The following is a 19,399-nucleotide window of genomic DNA, read 5'->3' on the forward strand; positions in this document are numbered from 1 at the left end:
GTACTAGGATGTGGGGAGCCTCTATACAGTCATAGATGTCCAGGATCGACTTTGATCCCCTCACACTGTACCATTGTAGCATTGTACCATTGGTACTTACATGGCTGTATTTTTCTTTCAGCTCTAGTTGGGTTTTTGTGTTTTTTTCACGATTCAGGTCACTTAATGGACACAGTGTAACACTTTTGGTTTCATAGACCCTTTATTCTTTTGTATACGTTAATGCCTGTTTCGTCCCCACCTATGCAGTATGTTGTTTCCTACTATAGACATTTGCCTATGCGCGGGATTTGTTGCAGAATGGATAGTTGCCATATGCCCTATTGTTTGCAGATATTGTGGAGTTCGCCCAATAGGGAGATCCTCCTTTTGGGCAACTTCAATGCATGCACAACCGAGATGTAGGTGCATATGCATGACTTTCATGGAGACCCAATTATGCTTGTAGACAGAGACCAGGGACTACAATAGTCATCATAAGACACTTGAGACGTCACTGGCAGGATTTCGTTGGACATGGGAGCCACGCATGAGTTGCTGATCTACAATGGGATGTTCCGTTGGCCCACCTTGCAGAGCTTGACTAGCTTCCCATACAGGGGTGGCTGTACCACGGTGGATTAGGACACTTGAGACGTTACTGGCAGGAGTTCGTTGAACATGGGCGCCACGCATGAGTTGCTGATCTACAATGGGATGTTCTATTGGCTCACCTTGCAGAGCTTGACTAGCTTCCCATACAGGGGTGGCTGTACCACCATGGATTACTTGATGGGGTCTCCAGCTCTTATGTGACATATCTGGGACTTCACCATCCCACCACCACCCATTTAGGCTTGCTTCACCATATCTTTTCCCCCCTTGCCGCACTCGAGATCCCCCCCCCCCCCCCACATGCACCTTCACCTGCATTCATTTTCACGATGACTTTGACTTAGTCATTGTGATCACTTATATTGCCAGACAGTCGTCCTCGACCTCTCATCATCACTCTAAGCCATCACAACACAACTAACATTTGTTCTACACAAATCCGCCCAAGCTAGCTTCCCATAAATCCTTTGCGTCATTGCCAAACCCTCGATGGGCTCACAACAAAACGGGTTGTATGATGAGTGCAGAGTCACACGACTTTACCCCTTTTGCAGGAAAAGGAGATTGGATGGATCTCTGCAAGTGAAATGTAGAGAGATTTCCATTGCCTTACCTGTTGAAAGAGTGTACATTCTTGGCAAAGTGCGAGTGTGGATTGTAGTAACTCTTTTTTGAGTGTGGGGACACTTCAGACGCACCTTATGCATCCTATTTATGCATAAAATCATTTATGATAAAAATCACACTTTTAATATAAAAAAATATCTTTTATGCATATGTTTATGCATACAATCATTTATGATAAAAATCACTCTTTTAATATAAAAGAATTTCTTTTATGCATCTAATTTATGCATAAAATCATTTATGATGAAAGTAACACTTTTATAATAAAATCATTTATGATGAAAGTAACACTTTTATAATAAAAAAATAACCTCTATGCATGAAAATCAAATATGATAAAAGTAACTTTTTTATAAGAAAAAAATAATCTTTTATGCATACTTCTATGCATGAAAATCAATTATGATAAAAGTAACACTTTTATAATTAAAAAAAATCTTTTATGCATACCTCAAGACACCCACATCGCACATGGATCCACCATCTTGGCCCCTATCCTTGCAGTGTGCACATATCTTTGATAGGGCTTTGTGTGAAGGCGTTCCCCCCTCTTGGACCACAAACACCATTGTGCCTATCCATAAGGTAGGAGATTGTATTGACCCCAAAAACTATCGGACTGTCATGGTTGGCCGCACCTTGGGGCAAGATCTGTGCATAGCCACAAGAAATGTTTTGTGTGTTTCGTTGTTTTGTGGTTTCAACATGTTTCGTTTCATTTTGTCTTGTCTCTATGGACAAAATGGAGAGGCTTCGAAGTGACTTGTTGAATCAAATTGGGGAAGAGTGGAAAATGAAAAAAACGTAAGAAATTTTAACAATTGGGTATGAAATTAGATGCAATTAAGGTTGAAAATATGGAACTGGGATTTGTAAATTGGGAAAAAGTGAGAAATTGAAGAAAGTGTAAGAAATTCCAACAATTGGGTGTGAAACTAGGTGCAATTGAGGTTGAAGTATCAAATTTGGGATTAATGAATAAGAAAGTGAAAAATTGAAGAGCTAGTACAACACTTGTAGGAAATTTTAACAATTGAGTGTGAAAATAGATGAAATTGACCAAGAAGTCAAATCTGGACAAAACGGTCTTTCGACCATTGAGGTTGAAAGTATGAAATTGGGATTTATAAATTGGGGCTAAGTGAGAAATAAAGAGCTAGTGGAATACTTCTATGAAATTTCAACAATTTGAGAACTGTGAACACATAGTCAAAAGAAGCTTTTCATCTATTTCATTGTTTCGTCTTTACAGGTTTTTTAAAGAAAATTAAGATGAAAGAGAAGATGAAAGTGAAGGGGAAGAAGAATAAGTTTTTTATTTTTAAAATCAAATTTGGAAAAAAACTCATTTTTGGGTGAAATGGCGTTTCGGTCGGGAGCGTTTCGATTCATTTTGAAACATTTCATCTATTTCGCCATTTCATCTATTTCGTGCTTCATAGGGACAAAACGGGTTTTCATGTGACTATGGATCTATGGGCAGAGAGATTGGCATTGAAGAGCTAGAGGCAAAGAGAACCAGGACAGGCAGGCTTTAGGAAGAACTATTCAACATTGGATCATATCTTTACCCTCATGGCCATCATGGAGGAGGCTAGCAGACACCAATAACGGGTTTATACTTGCTTTGTCGATTTCCACAAGGCTTTTACTCGGTTCTCAGGTAAAGACTTCTTGGGCACTTACTAGAGCTCCACTATCCATGTGAGATGATGTGGGGAGTGATGGCATTATATGAGTTTGTGAATGGTAGGGTTTGTGCACTTGGGGGCCTTCTGGACATATCAATAGTACTATTGGGGTCAAACAAGGCTGCCCGTTCTCTCCTACACTCTTTGGGATATACATTGATGAGATCTTGGGATTCATTGATCACTAATATACGGATTAGGGAACTAAACCAGTGGGGTTATGGGGACCCGGAATTAGGGATTAGCAGGCTCATACTAGGGTAGGGTTCTTGGATTGATAAAACAAGCTTAATGAACTTTTAGAGCGAGTTAGCTATTTATGGCGTAGTTATCAATATATAAGTGAGAGCTTGGGTTATTGAGAGACATAGTTGTGCGGATGCATCACTAAAGGTCTTTTTTGGACTAGGAGAGTAGACACGCTCATGCCACACACATGGCGAGTACGTGGGTTGTCGTGTCGAAGGTGTTATGGCCCTGTGTTTTTCTCTTGACATTATGCAAGTGTGCACGAGAACATGGTGGACAGTGTGGATGGCATTAGTTTGGGGCAATAGCTTCATGGACAGATTGGTACAGCTATTGGGACAGCTTGGTAGTAGCTTTTTGGACAACAGTTCTGATGACACCATTTTGGGCAGCGTGCTAGGGTTTGGCCATGTGCCGGACAGCTCATCAGTGGCCAGATGGTTGTGGGTGATGGACAGGCTCGGGGACCCGCTTTTTGTGCGAGGGACTTCCCCCTTGTTGGGCGCAAGCAGCTTTTGCAACTTATTTAAAAACAAAAAAACGAAAGATCATTTATTTTAAAATAAAAGCATAAGTTGCGTGTTTTTGGCTTTTGGCCGAACTTATTAAAAGAAAAAGCATTCTTATCTGGAGGAGGATAGGGAGGAGCGTGCGGCCATCCATGGGCATTGTGGGGGTGGAGTCGTGGAGATCTCTCTCTTTCTCGCTCTTCTCCTTCCTGGTTCGTGGGCTGTTATAGGGGCGGCTTGTGCAAGCAAACCTTGGCCTCTTGTGAGAGGAGAGGTATGACAGCCTGAGTGTGGAAGGAAAGTTGTGTGACAAGACTGTTGGCAAGACTTGGGAACAGGAGTTCAAGCTAAGGATGCACGGGAGAGTGTTTACGGAAGAAATCCGGTTGTTCCTCTTCGTCTTGAACCTATGTGTATTCAGGGTTGGCTTGAAAGGTTCTTTATCTTTCTCTTTCTTGGTTATGGAAAAAGCAGATGTGGAAAACAACCCTGTTTTGGCACCGTTCTTGGATGGTGTGGTCTTTGGTTTCATGAGGAAACAGGCTACATGCAAAGCTGTGGATGCAAGAAGGACATATGGTTTGGTATAGCCCTACTGTTGTTTTGGAGAAAGGGTTTGTGGATCCATGCTTGAGATGGTGAGAGCCTTTTGACAACAGGAAGGTATGGTACAGGTGTTCCTTCTGTATGGTATGCTGTGCTGTAACGCGAAGCCCTCTTTTGGTAAAATCTTGGAGTCCTTTGGTTTGAGATACAAGAGCACTGGAAGGATCAGGGTGTAAACTGCTCATAGGGTGATACTATGAGTTGTTTCTGGACAGGTTGGTCTCATGGAAGAGGATGGTTGTTCCTCTCTTTGTCTTGAGATATTTCGGTCCAAGTTTTAGCAGCCCTAGTCAGAGGAGAAAGTATCTGTCTATGAGGACTCATGTATGAGAGTCTTTTTGTGTAGAGTTTTTGATCTTGTACGGCTGAGCTATATGGCTAGGAGCGTGAGTAGGAGAGTTGTAGTTGAGATCGTGGTCTTGAGCACGTGACTATTTCTCTCTTTCTCTCAGATTAGTGGGGCTTTATCACCGTGTTGTACTTTTCAAAGCTCTTATAATGAATTGAAGAAATACCGCAAGGGGCGCCAAGGTTTGGGGCCAATCGGTGTTGGTGTTCTATTTGCTGGAGCACTCTAGCCCCCCCCCCCGTTTTGTTTTCTTCATTCTCTGGTTTCAGCATGGTTGAAGTATTTGAAGTGTTTGATCTGTTTTTGGGTGAGAGCCAGTTCCACTGCCCTCTGGATATTTTTGAAGCTCGGTTTTAGAAGGCCTACGGGTAGGCTTCGGTGGTATGGGATGCCGGAGTTGGACACGGACCTGCTCCATGCTCCTTGGAGTTGGATTTGACTTGGAGTTGGAGCATGGACAGAGAGATATGATTATGATATGCGACTGTTTTTGTCTCACCCATTTATTTTGGGGCATGATTATGATATCTGGACTTATGGGATTGTTTTTGTCTCGCCCATTTATTTTCGGACATGGTTATGAAATCTGGACTTATGGGACTTTTTTGTCTCACCCATTTATTTGGGACATGATTATGATATCTAGACTTATGGGGCTATTTTATCTTGCCCTTTATTTTGGACATGATTTTGATATTGGTATTATGGAGGCTTATTTAGTCTCGCCCATTTATTTGGGCAAGGATTCTTTTAGTTGTATTGGTTTTTTTAAGTCTGTCTCTTCTCGCCCACTTGATAAAACATGATTATGTCTTGGATATATGGCTTGACGCTTAAAGTTGTGGACAACTTTTAAGAAGCTCAGAAGGATGTCACCAACTTGGACATTTCCCAGTATGAAAGGGGTCTAGTGGACTCTAGGATGTCTAAATATTTGGAAAGTACAAGCTTTGGGAATGGGGGATTATCTTGGAATACAAAGGATCATACTCCTAAAATTTAGGAGAGTTGTTATTTCTGGCCAGACTCTAATGGAAATTGTGTTCGCGTCATTACATCTGGAATTGAGCAAATACCAAGAGTTGCCAAAGTACCTATGACAAATGAGCTACTAGTTGGGATATTTTAAGAGATAAAGTTTATGGAAGGACCCATCTCTTAGATTAGAACATGTTGCAAGAAAGTGGATCAAAGTGAGACAAGTGGCCTCACACTTGTTAGAAAGTTGATCAAAGTGAGACAAGTGGCACACTTGTCACTTTAGCTATTGTGTGGCTCTCCACTTGTCATTATAGCCTTGTCTTGTAATTTTAGCTCATGGGAGGGCCAAATCTATACATTGGAGCTCTCTCTCTTCATTTGGAGGAGGCTATCTTGTTGCAGATTAGGCTCTACTATGATGGTTGCTCGCATTCTTGTCTACAACACTTTATGGAGTTCCTACACTCCTTCACTCCCCTGAACATAAGGTTTCTTTATTTCTTTAGCCTCTTGATGGTTGCACCGTCCCTAAACCGGGTGATTTATGTACTTTACCGGCTGAATGGAGAGCTGTACCTATTGATTTGAGGGCTTTATATACTGTATCAGTCCATGTATTTTCCGTATCGGCTGAATGGAGGGCTGTACCTACTGCACCAACCCTTGTACTTGTTGTACCAGCCATTGTACCTGTTGTACCAACCCTTGTACTTGTTGTACCAACCACTGTACCTACTAAACCAATCCTTGTACTTGCAACACCAGCCATTGTATCTGTTGTACCAGCCATTGTATCTGCTGTACCAGCTCGTGTACTTGTTGTATCGGTTGAATGTAGGGCTGTACCTACTGTTTCAGATTTTGTAAGTGTTGTACGAGCCCGTGTTATTGTTGTTTCTGTTGAATGGAGAGTTGTACCTTTTGTACCAGCTTTATTGCATGAAGACCCGTGGTTTTTGGGGAAGAATCAATACCCACATGGAGGTATATGGATTATATTATTGGCTCGGTATTTTTACAGCCTGTGTGTATTGGCTGAATTTTATGGTTTCCTCATGTTGGGTTGTGTTATGGCATTTGTATATGGATAATCCGGCATATCCCGTGGGGAGAGCAAAGCTTTTACATAATATTATCTCCTGGGTAATAAAATACTCCCGGGGCGGGGGGGGGGGTGAGGAGCCCATTCCGGCCTCTATGTGGTGTCAGCTGTGCACATCTCTCTTTCAGAGTTTTGTGGATTAAGTGGCATATGTTTAAGGCAGTGGCCAATTTCAGTGTTAAATTGCATTAATGGTCAAATGTTTTGCGAAACCCCTGGACCCTCCGGAAGTCACAACTTGCCAACACACCCAAACCTGGTCCCATGTGAAAGCCCTTTTGTCTCGCGGAAGCCGTGCAAATTTTATTCAAAAGGAGTGTGTTACAATTTGAGCAAGATTTCATTGCTTGGAGAGGAATTCGGTCCTCTTTGCCAATTAATGGAGTAAGATATGTGGGCCTTAGGCTTGGGTAGGACTCATGATGGATTTTCACGGGAGACAACACTCTCAAATGCTTGTGGGTAATTAATTTGGTAAAAGCAATGGTAGAGTTTTTAAATCTTGATTTTTAGTAAATTTTGCATTGGCTAGGCTCAACAAAAAAACATGGTATAATCAAATTGTAGTTCCCCCTAGTAGGGTTGAGCACAATCTTGTTACGCTTAGGCCATTAATACCATTAAACAAGAACATATGGCAGAACACAAAGCAAATAAACATCACGGTATAGTAATGATGATGCTCCCTCCTCCCTCCCCTATTCATGTTTCTTTTTTTCAATAATGATTTATTGTCAAGGAGTGTATTATCGTACAAGCTTCACTGGCACCTTGTGCTAGATTTCATACCAAACAGTAGATCGGTGTCAATGTAGACTTCATATTTGCCATGGAGGAGCAGTCCACGTTCACCAAGCTTCAGGCATGTACAAGAGCACCTATGCATGTTTCAGTAGGTTCAACAGCATGCTCAGGAGCAGTTGGTACACATGGGTGCTATCAGCTAGGTACGGTAGCAATCAATAGGGTTATATGGGCTGTTTACCGTGTATGGACAACAGTGTTGGCTTCTCCCTTCTTTGTCCCTGTTTTTTTTTCTTGCTCAATCTGTCACCATTTGGCCACCCAATTGGTCCACTCGTGTTTTCTCATTATGTATGTACATTGGAGTGGCGTCCATGGCAGTTGCATATGCCGAGGATTGATGCCACTCATGTGATACTGTGGACTTGGCTTTCTACTAGGACTTGTGCTTGTGCGTACATACTTGGAAATGCTTGGAGGATTGGTGTTCCATTGGGTCTGGTACCTCATGTACTTGTTTGGAGCACGCCTATTTTTGGTATAGTCTCATGAATGGGGATTGTCTATACCAATGTTGTATTGCATAGCATATTTATGTGCTTGCTTACAATTGAAATTGCATGCTGTTTTCATACTTGCTTGACCAATGTGTAGTTCTGAGTGAGTGGACGCCCGCCCGTGAACCGTGTGTGTAACTGTTTGCTGACATGGTTATGTGGCATGTAACAGGTGGTAAGTATTGGTCATAAGCCTAGCCTTAGGAATTAGCACTAATTTATAAGTGAGTGTGTACACACTTCATTAAGTTTTGGGCGACCAAAACTCACTTATAAGCTATGACCAGCCCTGTGTTCGCACACGTTGATGTCCCAAGGTGGAGAAAACCTACTGTCCACCGCCCAAACCTTATCCTCTTTGTACAAAGGGAGCAACTAGCCATGTGTCCGTTCTAGCTTGCACCACAAGGCACTTGTCCTCTCTACCATGATGTAACTTTTTGGTCTCATAGGTCATTATGGCCTTTTGAAGACGTTAATATAACATTTCATTTCTACTTGACACCTAGAGTGGACAACTCACCATATCTCTCTTCCCTCTCTCTAGAAGTAGGCGCTCCCTTCATGAGGCCTCTTTGGTTGTATTTTCTGCACTTTTCTCCTTCCCAACTCCATATCCAAGCTTGCTAGTGTGTTTTTCAAGCTTCCAAGAGTGTTTTCAGGTGGTGTTCACTCTCCCACACACTCCCAATGATTGAAATTCAGCAAAATAGCTCTTCTTTTTTCTGTAATTTTTGGTCTTTTTGCTGAAAACCCTAATTTCAGCCTTCCTTTCTCAAGTTGAACCATAGGGGAAGCTTTCCCAGGATTCCCTTCATCCTCTTCAGGACTTTTGTCGCGAAGGATTGTGACAAACTGAAGATTTCAACACTCCAAATACTTCCATCGCGAAGACTTCCACTGTCATCGACTCTACTTGCAATTGGTAAGCTTTGATGCTTAAATATGGAAGCAAGTAGCAAGAGGGAGGAACCGGACTCCATGATCACATACCCTGTGTAGTGTTCTCTTGTCCTACGTTGCAGATTGTGGCTACCATGTGTTGGTGGAACAATAGAGAGCAGATGGTAGGGAACATGGGCACTTGAGAGGGTAGTGTGAGTTGCAAGTCTACACCGATAACCACATTGTTTGAAATACTATATTCATATGCATTGGAATGGAAATCTGGTCAAAAATGCCCATGACACTATGTACTTGATTCTCCCAAGATCAATATACTTTGTTTGAGGGAGGGGCCAGCCATTCCGGCTCATTGTGCGTCCCTTGTCAATTCAACAAATTAATTCTTGTATTGAGCATGTTGTCCATTAAATCTTGGTGTATTTAAGTGTATTGATTAGTGCTGTGCTCAACCAAGTTACACAATCCACAGAGAGAGAGAGAGGAACACTCTTAAAGTTGGTAGGTGGGCATACTTCCACTTCATGCGAAGTGTTAGGTCATGGGCACACTTGCTCGAAGTGTGTCGGGTGCCCTTGGAGGGGGTGCCCACACCACACCATGTATAGAGGCACCCTTCCTTTGGCCAACCGTTATATAAAAGGCCCAACCTTGTTAATGAAATCGCCTGTCCACTCTTAAGTGGATGTGAACCTACAAAACAAGTTAGAACGTACAAAGCTTACAAAATAAACTAAGGGGTAGAAACCATACTTACCATCTGTTCACGTAGCCACAAGCTAATTAGATGCACACAAATCACAGGTAGTGTCCTCGACTTTGAATTGGACACATAGGCCAAGTAGGAAAACCAAACAGTTTAGTTAAAAAAATTGTGAGGCATGCAAACATGAGACGCAATGCATTATTTGTAAACGACAATTTCCCATTGACGTAGCTTGTAGTCCATGGCTATTCCGGCCACAAACAAAGAGTCTTGTTGGTAAGGACTTAGGTCCCGAGCTTGCAGTCTGTACACGGAAATCTTGTAGGCATGGGGAGTGAATCTAGAGCCCAAAGGACTCAAATCCATAGCTCAAAGGCTCGAAGCAGAGAGGTCATTTCATTGTCACCGCTTGGTGGCAAAATGGTGACACAAATTTAGTATATAGAAAGGATTGTATTTTTTTTGTAAGAAACAATACTTATATTAAGTTTGAACAAAACATTACAGAAATGTGGCCAAGGCTCGTCAAATCCTAAAAGACAAGGTGTGCATAGCCAATCTGAGATTTGATGATGCCGAGAAAGTACGGACAGAGTAGAGAAAAATATCTTATGATCTTATTCCGCAAGAATGGCAGTGCACATAGATTGTGCAGATTTGGAAGGACATTGTATACGTGCCTAAGTGGCCATATATGTAATGATATCTTCCCCGTATGATACATATCGACTATGTATATAAAGTTTGGGTGCTATCAATAGCCTTATGCATCTGGTTCTCCAAATCAGCCATGTGTGACATTGGCAATGATCTCCTAGTAAGATTCCATTGGGCCTTGGAGTGATACAAATTGTGGATTTGGGATATGTCTAAGATTGCATATATGAACCACCTCTCTATGAACATTGAGGGCCGACTCTAAATCCCTACCCTCATAGAAAACTTGTGGACTAGATGAACCAAGCAACATATTGTTTGTCTTGAAACAACTAATGAGCAGGAAATTAGAAGACGAGATCATATGGGGGTTTTTGCAACTCCAAATGCAATGCTAAAGTGGCGCAATAGCAGCTGCCCATCTAGGGCACGATTGGAGCTGCTCCAAGAATTACTCTCTACTGGTTAATCGGAAATCCACCATGCAAGAAAAGCCATAAGAAAAGAGAGATCTACCTCCTCCTGCAAGGATGCCAAAGTCTATGCCATAATTTCTTCTATATGGAAGGTATCCTCTGCATGGATCTAAGCATGCATAGCATGTCATTCTTGATTGTATATGGAAGGAGTAATCTCATAGGTATCCTATGCATGGTTCTAAGCATGGATAGCATGCCATTCTTTACGGTATAGTCAAAGAAGCGAAAGTGTCTCATGGGGTTGTTAGCATCAATGAAGATAATGCCCCATCCCGGATAATTCCACGTGTGCAAGGTGCAAGCAGGTCTCGTGTCGCCCGGCGCAGGGGGGAGGGGGGGGGAGGGGCTGTTTTGGTAGGCTGGGGTGTTACATCCATGGTCTCCCAATCCCATTGGATGTCGACGGTGTTGAGAATCTCACGTCCACTTGTTGAGCTCCAATTTGACAAGCGTAGCCGAAGCATGTTTGTGATTGGTGCTAAGAAAATGAGATTAACGCTAATCCTATGTTTAGCAAAAACACACACAAGATGAGAGAGATAACCCTAATCTATTGTATATTCCAAAACATGAATATGCATGATGGTTCTTGGATCTAGACTTAGATCCAATTTGTGCATGCTATCCTATGATGCATACCAAAAACGCGTGCTATCCTTCACTTGCCAAGAAGTAGCTTGTGCTGGTCCACAACGTGCCCTTGTTCCTTGCTTCTGGTCTTGCAGATTGTGGCAGATGGATGCATACAGAAGTGCCTAATGCCTCCTTTTATAGGCTACAAGCTGGGAAGTTGTGTTTAAGTTGGTTTCCCCTTTTCAGCCCATAAAACAATTTCCAAAAAATCATGTTTTGTGTCCAAACCATGCCCCATATCCTATCCATGGGTGCATATCTTGGGTATGTCCGGCACCATTCAGGCTGCCAAAACAGCCCCAAACAAGCCATATCTTACGTCTTATCTTGCCAAGATATTGGTTGCAACGGGAAAGCATGTCCATGTGGCACTCACAGATGTGATGCACATTACATCTCCACCTGCCAAACTTGGAGCATTGGGGTACTTCATACACCTTTGCTCCAATTCTACTCAGGTCCATTAGTACGCTTCACTTTATGTCCACCAGATCTATTGAATGACATGTAGCCTCTTCTCCTCATCCAATTCGGAGAGACTCTTCTAAAGCTCTTGGAAACTATCGGGCTGACCTCATCCTTCTCAAACAAGATTCGGAGAGATCCACCTCCTCCAGATTTGTTGGGGTGATCCTCTTCCAAACAGGATATGGAGAGATCCATCTCCTCGGGAATTGTTGGGTCGATCTCATCCTCTACGAAGAGATTCCTCCCTTTTGTCTTCTTATCCGGAGTCCTCTGTACCGGCAGATTCCTCCGTACTAACAAATTCCTCCCCATGGTTGATCTATAGGCTCCGTAACTCATCCTTGAGCAATGTGTCTTCCTGAGAAGCTTCTAACTTCTCACCTTCATAATCCATCTCGAGCTGTCATGTGCATCACAGATGCCATGGACATTTCCAGGGCTAGATCCAGAAGAGGCAAGCAGAAAAAGACTATGAACCAGCAGAAGATGGACATGGAGCAGAACTTGGAGCCTAGCAGGGATCAGAAGGCTGTCGGCTGCATGGAGGATGACATCAGCAGTACCCAAGGGGCTGTCGGCTGCAGGACAGAAGGGGCTGGCAGCAGGCGCATCCAAGATACCACAGTCGGCTGCATTTATTGGAATTAATGAATTATGAACTGGCCGACCAGCAGTCGGCCAGTTTCCCTTGTACTCCAAGGGGCTATAAATAGCCCCCTTTGCTCCTTGTTTAACCATTCCACCCACTAGGGGTGTGAGTCAGTAGGAGGGTCCCATAGGGGGCCAGAATTAGGGTTTATCACCTTTTCAAGTGGGCAGCCAAGTGCTGTACAGAATTGTACCTTTTTTTGTACATAGTATATACTGAAATTCCAGCACTTCTCACTCTCTCTCTCTACTCTCTCTCTACCTGCGTTTTTGCATCATGGTGCGTTTTTGCATCAAGACGGTCTTCAAGAGTGTTTAGGGCTGAAAGACGACTACCCAGAGCTTCCGCGTGTTACATTGGTATCAGAGCATCAGGCTCAGCAAAGCTAAACACTGATTCAGTCCCATATGATGGTGTACAGGTCCAAGGTACAGGAAAGTACACGGATTTGAAGCCCAAGGCGGGAACACAGATCGGGAAGAACTCCCAGGAGGTTTGTTGGTGGTGTTCCACAGTGCCAGATGGGGATGTCAGTTCCGTGAGCCAGATGGGTTCTAAGGGAACGGTCCCAAGGGAGGTTGATCCTCCAAGGGTGATGTGAGAGTGCCAGACACAGTTCCAGGAACGAAGACCAAGACGGTGTTCAGAGTCAGGGCAGGAATGGATTGTGGACTAGAGGAAGACCAGATGCATAGATCTTCATTAGAGACAGAGTGGTTTGGAGAACAGAACGGAGTTTCAGAGAAAAAGGTTTGCCAGGGATGGAAGATGACAGAGGGACTTCGGAACAGGATTGGGATGATGACAGTCATCCAAGAGCAGGTTGGATTCCCGTCATCAAGTTTAGCAGAGGGGGATGTCATGTGCATCACAGATGCCATGGACATTTCCAGGGCTAGATCCAGAAGAGGCAAGCAGAAAAAGACTATGAACCAGCAGAAGATGGACATGGAGCAGAACTTGGAGCCTAGCAGGGATCAGAAGGCTGTCGGCTGCATGGAGGATGACATCAGCAGTACCCAAGGGGCTGTCGGCTGCAGGACAGAAGGGGCTGGCAGCAGGCGCATCCAAGATACCACAGTCGGCTGCATTTATTGGAATTAATGAATTATGAACTGGCCGACCAGCAGTCGGCCAGTTTCCCTTGTACTCCAAGGGGCTATAAATAGCCCCCTTTGCTCCTTGTTTAACCATTCCACCCACTAGGGGTGTGAGTCAGTAGGAGGGTCCCATAGGGGGCCAGAATTAGGGTTTATCACCTTTTCAAGTGGGCAGCCAAGTGCTGTACAGAATTGTACCTTTTTTTGTACATAGTATATACTGAAATTCCAGCACTTCTCACTCTCTCTCTCTACTCTCTCTCTACTTGCGTTTTTGCATCATGGTGCGTTTTTGCATCAAGACGGTCTTCAAGAGTGTTTAGGGCTGAAAGACGACTACCCAGAGCTTCCGCGTGTTACACGAGCAGTGTCAACTTGTTCTTATTTGGTCTCTACCTTGGTGTCTTCCACCAGTCTAGTCGTCTTACTTGGGGGACCGGCCTCCTTTGCCACCTCCTTCCTTGGAAGCTCTCAGGCACCCCCGTGACCACCCTCTTGTTGAGTTTTAACGTGAGGTGAATCTTCTGCTCTTGGGCTTTCACTAATTCTACTTCTTGAGCTTGGATCTCTCTGGCACATTGCTTGCTAGTCCTCCCAACACTGTTGGCAGTCATCATTCCACTCAATGAACTTTCTCCTTCCATTATGGAAATTATATTCTTATAGTTTGCTCGCAAATCTATAACGTGGAGCATGTCTTTAGTCGGAGAACACGCTCCATGTTTCCCATGAAGAGTTGCTTGCTGTTTTTCTACAGCAATCAGCCCACAAAGCCTAACCCTAGACTTCTACATGCTTCCCAGACCCCATAAGACCATGCTAGGTTTAAATTTAAACTTTCTAACTGTACTATGGTGAAAATGAGCAAAAAGCTTTTGCAAAAAGGTTGATTTAATGCAAAAAATGTAAACCCTAATTTGTTGATTTGCGTGTAAAACCTAGTGTTGATGCAAAGCTCTACCTAGGCTAGAAGCTCTGATACCAATGTCATGGGTGTTGCAGAAGTGTGATCATGATGAACGCTAATGTTATGTTTATAAAACACACAAAAGAGAGGTAACCCTTTTTTAATGTATATTCCAAAATATGAATATGTGCAATGGTTCTTGGATCTAGACTTAGATCCTATAGTTTGTGCATGCTATCCTATGATTCATACCAAAAACTCTAGCTCTCATCCTCTTACTAATGCACAAGAGAAGGAGCACCTACTGATCCACAAACGTGCCCTTGCTGCCTTGGTTATGATTTTGCAACTTTGGCATATGTATGTATAGTAAAGTGCCTAATACATCTCCCCCCACCAACTTTGGCACTTTTTTATCCGCCCTTAGGCGATGCCGCTGAGGAAGTACATGTGGGGTTTTGAACCGAGGACCTCTTGGTCCTAGTCAAACATCTCTACCACTTGAACTATCACCGCATTGGGTTTTGATCCTTCTTTTTATAGGGTACAAGTGGGGAAGTCGCGTTCAAGTCGGTTTCCCTTTTTTAGCCCATAAAATAATCTCCAAAAAGTCATATATTGTGTCCAAACCATCGTCCAAAGATGTCCCATCCATGGATGCTTATCTTGGGCACATCCGGACACCATTCAGGCTGCCATTTTTCCTTGCATTGGGCCATTTCTCGTTTCAATTGGGCCTAGAATTCAGCCTTGAGGGCTGAATGGCCCTCTTTTATTTGTTTTTGCTGCCTTGCAAAGTCATTTTCATGTTGATAGAGGATGTCTTTGAGTAAGCTTATACATCCATGCATCTTAGAATTGAGGGCAGATTTCGATGTATTATTGAATGATTCATTGTGCTGCATGGCCTCTTTCAATTTTCCAAATTTCCCTCATCGCTTACTGTTCTGTGTTTTAGGCAGACAAGATCTTTAGGACATCAATGGCTAGGGTGAGTTAGAAAGTGCGCGTGTTGGGGCAGGGTCTAAGGTGATACAATACTGCCTTGGAAAGAAAAGAACTAAAAGCAAATAACAACTGTTGTTGATTATGGTTAATAGGATTTTGAAACTGGCACCTGCCGCCCGAGAGAGAGAGAGAGAGAAATGAAATAAAAAGAAATGTTATATTAACGTCTTCAAAAGGCCATAATGACCTATGAGACCAAAAGTTACATCATGGTGGATCTGATACAATGTTTGGATAAAAAAACCCAGAAAATGAAAAATAAAGATGATACTACTGGCACCTATAAAATGAAACTGGAACTGGAAGGTAAACAGAAACCCTTATAGGGTGTGAATATAGTGAGGGGGGGGTACGCTATGGAGGTGAGTGGAATATAGTGAGGGGATACAATATCATGTGGGACGGAGGGGTACACTATGGAGGTGCCTCCATCTCATAATATGTGCCGCATCGGACGCTGGCGGATCTCCTCAATATCCTCTGTGGTCAGCACCCTGACTGGGTGTCCCGCATGCCTCGCAAGAATAATCCGAATCCGCCGCTGCAACCTCCGTCTATGCTGGGATGCCCTACTCCGTAGTCGTGGGCGTCTGGACCACCCAAGCTCAATCGCACGATCAATCAGTGTACCTCTGGTGTGGGCGGTATCCATGTCCTGCTGCTGCTGTGGTCCATCTGGCGCAGTGATGGCTGGACTAAAGAAGTCTGTAATGTGCCTCTGAGTCTGGCTCTCTGTGCGCCTAAGCAGGCTATCTCTATGTCTCCGCAGCTCAAGCAAGAACAATCCCAAACACCTCTGGTCCTGGTACCCCATGACTCTGGAAAGTGGTCCAAAATCCTCTCTGAATAAACAGTGGAAACGACCACGTATCTCATAGTATGCAGTACAATGGCATATATAATGCAGCTCTGTCTCTGGCTCCCCATGGCATACTCGGCATATCCTGGCCTCAGTTGGTATACCTCTATATCGGCCAATCTCAATCTCAAGCTGGTGTGAGGATGTGCGAATCTGACCAATAGCACATCGTACTGCATGAGACAAGTGTACATCCATGTAATTGGGTCTAATCACAAAACCATCTGCTGTGAGCTGAAGAAAATGCTCTCTGTAGAAAGCCATCTTCGTGCCCAGCTCCTCAGTCGACTGTATCCATGTCCTCCTAATGTCCAGCTGAACTAAATCCTGACGGATGAGTCTGGTAATCTCTGTCTGTGTGAGAGTGAGAGAGGGTGCCTCCAGAGAATACTGGAAGGGAGGCAATCTGTCCATGCTAAAACCATGTGCCTGGAACTAAGATGTCATCTGTCCATACGTGTCTCCCTGTAAAGCTAACTGTCGGGAGGACTCCAGGGCGAGGTGTGCATATCTGTCTCGGGGGAGATCCCACAAGCCATGTATGTAGGAGACTGATCTCGTAAGAGCCTCAATCACCAGAGGGGCAGCCGCCAGCTCTGCTCGAATAATCCTAGCAATCATAGATACCAAAGGCCTCTCCATACCTCTCCACCCGCCTGCGCTGTGATGGCCCGCTGAAGGTCCCCATATCTGCACTCCATAAAGCATAGCTGATGTCACTAGAGTGTCAAAAAGCCAAAGTTTCGTTCGAGGTTCCTGAAACTGAACCTGCGAACACATCCTCTCCAAACCACCCAGGGTTGCATGTGCTCTAGTCAATCTAGTCTCTGCTGCTCTCCTCATCGAAAACACTGGCCCACTGAATACTACCCCAAGATATGTATATGCATCTGTATACTCCACAATCTCCTGCCCATATGTAAATGTGTAGAGAGAGAGAGAGAGAGAGAGAGAGAGAGAGAGAGAGAGAGAGAGAGAGAGAAAGAAAGTTATATTAACATCTACGGAAGACCCCAAGGGCCTATGAGACCAAAAGTAATACAATGGTACCATGGATATACTAAGCCATGGAAAACTGAAAGTAGAAGTAAAATGAAAACATATGACAATACATGTGATCAAGAGATGATCCTGTGTAGAGCGAGCGAGATATGTTGTGATCAGCTAATGACGATACCCGCCTGCCAGAACTGATCTGATGGAGTGAATGTCAAGCCTCTGTGATGGGAGCGTGTCATGTCGGCATGTCTCTGTGTGGTGGAGGGTCCTGATGCTCTGGGTCGGGGACGTGTGGCTCGCAGAATGGATTGAGCTCTCGCGCTAAGAACTCCTCTGGGGCGTGGAGTTGGAGCGTGGGTACGGGTGGTGGGCTCTGATGTCGTAGTAGAGGAATTGTTGTGGGCAGTGGATTCCGATGTGGGTCTGTGTACCACAAAGAAATTTGTGATGGCTCTCTGTGAGGTGTCCTATCAGAGCCGGGGCTGTCTCTCGGCATGTTGCCTCAACACTACATCCTTGTGTCGTATGAGCTCCATCAAGTACATGCCCAAGCACCTCTGATCCTCAAACTGTATTACCCATGTGAGTGGTCCAAATCCCTCTCGGAAGAGGTAGTGGAATCTCCCATGTATCTAATAGTAAGTCGGGCAACTGAACATATAATGGGCCTCATCCTCTACTACTCTTGTGATGCATACTGTGCATGTCCTCTCCTCATGTGGGATATCCTCAGCTTTGCTAGTCTCTACTCTGAGCCGGTGGGAGGATACCCTGAGTTGGCTGATCGTGATACGCATAGCATGTGACATGTGTATTTGTATGTATCCCGGGATCTCAAAGAATCCATCCTCAGAGAGTCTCAAGAAGTGATCTCTGTAGAACTCACACTTCTTACCAATCTTTGACGGAGACACCCATGTTTGGTGTATGCGTAGCCCGAGTAGATCTAACCGGATGATCCGGTTGTTGATCTCCTGTCGTGAGAGATCAAGGTATGGGGAATCCAAGCTATACTGAAACGGGGGGAGACGGTCCATTTGTATGCCATGTGCATGAAACCACTCGACTACCTCAGAGTACCATGCATGTGTCGGTAATGGTGGTGGCCGTGTCGCTGAGGAGGAGGACAGTCCAGCTCGTCTCAATTGCTTCCTCTCCCCCTTGCTCTATAATTGCATAGAGGACTCTAGTGTTAGTTGTGGAAGGCAATCTTTGTCAAGCGTGTATACATGCTGAATATAAGTGACCAGTGGGGCCACCCCAAACTTTTGCATGTAGAATGTCATGTGGTATAGATGGCTTACTCCTGATCATGTGTGACAACATCATCACCTATAGCCTCTCTATGCTCCTCCAGTGATCCTTCCCTAGGCCTGGCCACCAAAAGGCTGCACCATACATGGCCGCTGGTTGTACTAGAGTATCAAAGAGCCAGCACTTAGTGCAAGGTTCTTGGAAATGTGCTTGGAAACACTGTCTCTCCATACGGGCTAGGGAGGCGTGCCCCCTCGCAGGTCCGTCAGTGGGGCAGCTGTGGTCATGTAGAACAAAGGGCCTATAAAAGTGACTCCTAGATACACATACTTCTGCACGATCTCCACTGGGGCATCTCTGTATATGAAAGAAAATCGTGAGGCGACTACATAAGATGTGTTGAAGACCATAACCTTGGTTTTGCCCAAATTGACCGTAAGGTCTCTCTCCCTGCAAAATCTGTCCAGTGCATTTAAGTGTTTCTGTGAACCCTCGGCTGAATCTGAGATCAAGAGCATATAGCAATATCGGCATTACTGTCTGAGCCAATGGTGAACCTCTACCTCCGAAACTATCCACAAATACTGCGATCTCATCAATGTATAGGCCAAAGAGTGTAGGTGAGAGTGGGCAGCCCTGCTTAACCCCAATGGTCCTACATATATCTCCCGAGGTCCCACGGGTGCACGTACTTGGCCGAGTACTGCCTCATATAGTGTCATCACACCCCATATCATCTCATAACTGGAGCTCTTGCAAGTGTCCTAT

General features: G+C 44.3%; 1 protein-coding gene across 8 annotated transcripts in view; it reads left to right on the plus strand.

Annotated features, from left to right (window-relative positions):
- LOC147640482 (uncharacterized) overlaps window positions 1-19,399 on the plus strand; it is an 81,051-nt gene that overhangs the window by 36,834 nt on the left and 24,818 nt on the right. For 4 of the 8 annotated variants that reach the window (XM_086781146.1, XM_086781165.1, XM_086781192.1 and 1 more), the window contains one exon: window positions 14,607-14,660. The exons of the other annotated variants lie outside the window; for them this stretch is intronic. In XM_086781146.1, the coding sequence (XP_086637272.1) occupies window positions 14,607-14,660 (54 nt within the window). The remainder of the gene's footprint in view (window positions 1-14,606; window positions 14,661-19,399) is intronic. 8 annotated transcript variants of the gene reach the window in all.

The sequence above is a fragment of the Cibotium barometz genome, chromosome 3 (assembly GCF_041138505.1).
Source record: "Cibotium barometz isolate CiBa-2024 chromosome 3, ASM4113850v1, whole genome shotgun sequence".
Lineage (NCBI taxonomy): Eukaryota > Viridiplantae > Streptophyta > Polypodiopsida > Cyatheales > Cibotiaceae > Cibotium > Cibotium barometz.